This window comes from Periplaneta americana, unplaced genomic scaffold (assembly GCF_040183065.1).
Source record: "Periplaneta americana isolate PAMFEO1 unplaced genomic scaffold, P.americana_PAMFEO1_priV1 scaffold_20, whole genome shotgun sequence".
Classification (NCBI taxonomy): Eukaryota; Metazoa; Arthropoda; class Insecta; order Blattodea; family Blattidae; genus Periplaneta; species Periplaneta americana.
In genome coordinates, this window is record NW_027185501.1 from 482680 (window position 1) to 487205 (window position 4526).

Here is a 4526-nt window from a genome sequence, read left to right on the forward strand (position 1 = left end):
CATGATTTACCCAAAAAGGGGCTTTAAGAACCTAAACAGCTTGAAGTATTGGCTGACATATGACTGACGAAGAATACGAAATATCAATATAATATGTTGTATATATTAAGTAAAGTAAATCCATTGCACTACAGCCCATGAAGGGCCAAGACTGACCAGCCAGCTGCTGGCCTCACGTCCACATGCTGAAGCAGATGTGGACGATCATTCAATATGTTATATATTATTATAATATATCGCTCTACTTTTTATTATTATTTCAAATATTGTTTCATTATTTATGAAAATTGGCTTTCAAACGTTGTCAACACTCCCTGTGAAGAATATAGGTAAACAAATCCGATGAATGGTAAACAGTATCACTTGAGTATTGCCATTATTAAAAGAAATAGAAGAAAATTAATGTTTACAATGGTAACATGTTTTAACGTTGTAGTTAAACATATTTTTAAAAGCTATAAATGAGATATAAATGCAGCAGGGGCGGCCCGTCCTTATGTGCTACAGTGCTACAGCACAATGATAATTTTTGCTCAAATAAAGTGTTTGAAATACCATAATATTTTGATCTGCCATTTGACAATTTCCCGTTGTTATGTTCATGACGTGTTATAGAGTGTTTAGTCTTCGCTCTTCGCTCTTTGGTGACTCAGGGGGTTCGTTGTGCTACTCAAAACTTACATGAGAATGTAGACAGTTAATGCGCATGTGCGAAGCTGAAATAACTACTCTGATTGGCTATTTTTACGCGGAAGTGCTGTTGTCAGCTTCAGCACAACACAGCTTGGAGATTGCAAAAGTAAAGCGTAAGGAAAGAATGCTTGTTTGTGGAGGAACTCGGAACTATGTGCAATGTATTTGGTAATTCAAATGTTCGACTGCTGCTGCCATCTACCAGTTTTTTGAGGTTCCTCGTGAATCAGTCAGCAAGTGACGGAAAATTGAATCCCAGAAAATTGATGCCAAGGAGGTATGTAACTGTATAATTCAGGAAACTACTCATCGTTTCCAATCTTTAACCTACCTAGACGCAACAAAATTGTTAAACAGCGAATTTTTTGACAATTTTTTGCATAATTTTCCTGAATGCGAACTTGAAGTTGTTGTCAACAGCTATACTGTACTGAACAAAAGAATGTTAAAGACACAACTTGGAGTTCTATACAGAAGATCCGACTTCCGAAATATAGATGGCTGTTCAATTGTTACAAAACATAGTCCCCAACAATTCACGGGATCCATTCTGTGAAGTAACGAAGTTGTTAAATATTTTGGTTACAACACCAATGACCACTGCTGAGCCAGAAAGATGTTTTTCTTGCTTGAAACGCATAAAAACGTTTTTAAGGAACACTATATCCCAGGATCGCCTCACTGCTCTTGCAATACTGTCAATAGAAAAGAGTATGATGTCCAGGATGGAGGGATTTAACGTTTAATACCAGGATAATTGACAAGTTCTGCAGTAGGAAGGAACTCCATATTTCGTCACTAGGCGAGTCTCAAATTAAGATAAATACAAATAAGTGTATACAGTAGGCCGATATAGAGATTGTAGCACACTCATTATTTTGACCACCAGCCGCTACTGAAATGCAGACGTAGTGTTGCCCAGGGGACGGATTGTGCTGTGTACTAAACATTCAATCGACATGCTAATTTTGTAATGTAAAACACTGAGACTAACCGAGATTCGAACCTCCTACAACCAATGCTATCTCGTTTAGACCCATGTTTAAGCCACCTCTGCTACAATGGCTCATACTTTAATCTGGCGTATTACATAGCTTTCTCATTCATCTTCGTTTTGGTAAATTTTGTACCCCATTTTGATAGATTTATGCCGAGTTTCATCAACCAATGTTAATTTTTAACACGTTGTTAAACTAGTTTAACATTTGATTTAACAAAAATTCTGTTCCATCAACAAATGTTAGCTCTAACAAAGAGTTAAACTCTGTGTTAAATTAACATCCCATCTCCCTTATGTTAAAGGCTTAACAATTGTTAAACAGTTGAAAATGGCGGACGTAAATAATGCTTTTGATGTGGAATTGCTGTATTTAGACCATCTGAATGCCGTTCCTAATAGGGGAAGAGCTTTAAGACGAAATGATTTTGAAAATTTGCGAGAAGAAGAATTTTTGAAGAGATATAGATTGTCCAAAACTGTCGTCGGTAAGGTTGTGGAAGAAATACAAGAGAGGTTAGAATACCCGACCAACAGAAACATGCCTCTATCTCCAATGCAGCAGATACTGATAACTCTGAGGTTTTATGCCACTGGATCCTTTCATTTAATGGTTGGAGATAATGCTGGAATTTCAAAATCTACAGTAAGTAGAATTGTTAGTAAAGTTTCTGCAGCAATAGCATCAATGAGAAGAAGGTACGTAACATTCCCCTCAGTACAAGAACGCCCGAGTATTGTACAACAGTTTTATGATATGTACAATTTTCCTGGTATTGTGGGTGCAATAGACTGTACGCACATCAAGATTCAGTCACCTGGAGGCAATAGGGCAGAAATATATCGGAATCGAAAAGGTTACTTTTCTGTTAATGTCCAGGTCATCAGTGATGCCAACCTCCTAATTAGGGATATAGTAGCTAGATGGCCTGGATCAGTACACGACAGCACAATATTCAGCAACTCGCATATCAGAGCTCAATTTGAAATGGGAGCAATTGATGAGGGTATCCTTTTAGGTGACAGTGGATACCCTTTAAGAAAATATCTACTAACACCATACCTTCATCCCGAAACAAGACCCCAGCACAATTATAATGCAGCACATATTAGGACAAGAAACTGTGTAGAGAGGATGATAGGTGTGTGGAAGAGACGTTTTCCGGTTCTCAGCTTGGGGCTACGAACTAAACGACAAACAACCTTGACGATAATTGTGGCGACAGCAGTGTTGCACAACATTGCAGTGGAGACAAGGGATCAACTTCCTCCAGAAGATTTGACACTGCATCAGTACATCACAGAAAGAAGAAGGAATAGGCACATTAGAAACCAGAATCTTGTTCCTATTCACATGGAAAATGAACAAACTGCAGCAGCTTACAGGAACGCATTTGCACAACAACACTTCGCTTGTAAGTACTACAAACGTTTTATTTTTAAACTTGTTACCTATACTACATGTAACACGCTTAAACTATACATTTCTACCAAACTTCTACAAACAAAATACACTGCAACTAACTTATTCATCCTCAACACGCTTTCTTTTTTCTTTATAGTATATTAATTTTTCTCTAAATGCTTCTTGTTTTAGTTTCTCAGTTTCCATTTTCATTTTCAGCAGTTGTTGCTCCTGGTTATATTTCTGTTGGATTAAATACATTTCTTTTTCACAGAGAGTTGTCCTGCTCTCGGCAAGTGCAGCAATGTTGTTACGACAAAGGTTGGCCTGGAAACAAAAATCAGCAGTGAAAATTTTGGCACTCCTGGCGGACTTTTATTATAACCCTCAACGTGACCAGCTGTGATACTGACCTTGGTGACGCGAGTCTGCTGCTTGTTACAGTTTTCTGCTCCTGTTAAAGCTTCAGCCTGGAAGTACAAACCCCGATTATTAAACTTTCATTCTTAATTTAAAAAATAACTAACCTAAAAACTTAATAGAAGTGTCGTACTCACAACTGGAGTGACAAGAAGAGATGTGTTAGACGCCGGGCCTGGTGTACCCATTTCAAGTGATGCTGTGTTGTCCTCAAGTGATAATTGTTTTCTGTTTACATTCTCCTACAACAACAATAATACAAATTATAGTTTACAATTTGTCTTGATATAATATAAATTTAAAAGTATATATAGTTAATGAAAGTGATTTATCACCTCGTGCACTACTGCTATGACTTCAACAATATCGCAAGATCTTGCTTCCTGTTCGGTTGTAATTATTTCAGCGTCACCTAAAAATATAATAAAATTGTTATTAAATACAAACGAATTTAATTTGAATGAATAGATAATGCTAATATAATGCAACTGGTACTTACCATAGTATTCTGAATCACAGTCGAAGGGGTTGCTGTTACGTTCTATTTGGTCCTCTATGAGGGACAGAACACTTTCATCAACTTTAGTTGTACATTGACCACCACCTGTTTTATACCTTTCCACCCGTTCGTCACTCCTTGCTTTCTTAGCTGATCTTTTTAAGTTAACATAAAATTGTCGCAGTTGTTTTGTTGTTCTTGATGTCACACTCCCATTCGAATTATATTCGTCTCTTAGTTTGTCCCACGTTTCGTCCTTCTCTTTTATTTTCAACCCATCGGTTTTCTTGCACTCTATAATTTTTTTATATTTATTTACTAGTTCTATCAACAACTCTTTCTCAAAAGAAGAAAAATTTGTGCCCCTCATCCTCTTCATGGTAACTTCGCGCGCCATTATTTCACAGATGTTCAAACAAAAGCGCAACGGAGTGCATTCAGAAATCGTATGAATCATACACCGCCTTCTCGATTCGTTGTGTTCGCTATTCTTGCGAGTATTAACAACATGT

At 37.2% G+C, this 4526-nt stretch overlaps 2 protein-coding genes across 2 annotated transcripts; one reads left to right on the top strand and one right to left on the bottom strand.

Annotated features, from left to right (window-relative positions):
• The first annotated feature begins 1842 nt into the window (after positions 1 to 1842).
• On the top strand, positions 1843 to 3602 carry LOC138693729 (putative nuclease HARBI1). Its single transcript, XM_069817551.1, has 2 exons — positions 1843 to 3105; positions 3370 to 3602. Coding segments are annotated over exons 1-2 (1086 nt in total). The 5' UTR covers positions 1843 to 2021; the 3' UTR covers positions 3372 to 3602.
• On the bottom strand, positions 3141 to 3835 carry LOC138693730 (uncharacterized). The gene is made up of 3 exons (XM_069817552.1): positions 3653 to 3835; positions 3509 to 3565; positions 3141 to 3422 (listed from the first exon to the last, which is right to left on the bottom strand). Exons 1-3 carry the CDS (start codon positions 3701 to 3703, stop codon positions 3216 to 3218), a joined length of 315 nt encoding a protein of 104 aa, XP_069673653.1. The 5' UTR covers positions 3704 to 3835; the 3' UTR covers positions 3141 to 3215.
• Between the last annotated feature and the right edge of the window lie 691 nt (positions 3836 to 4526).

Coding starts and splice junctions, on each gene's coding strand:
- LOC138693729 (XM_069817551.1), top strand. CDS start 2,022: ATGGCGGACGTAAATAATGCTTTTGATGTGGAATTGCTGTATTTAGAC.
- LOC138693730 (XM_069817552.1), bottom strand. CDS start 3,703: ATGGGTACACCAGGCCCGGCGTCTAACACATCTCTTCTTGTCACTCCA. Junction 3,566..3,652: donor CTCTTCTTGTCACTCCAGTT/GTGAGTACGACA, acceptor TTGTACTTCCAG/GCTGAAGCTTTAACAGGAGC. Junction 3,423..3,508: donor AGCAGACTCGCGTCACCAAG/GTCAGTATCACA, acceptor TTTTGTTTCCAG/GCCAACCTTTGTCGTAACAA.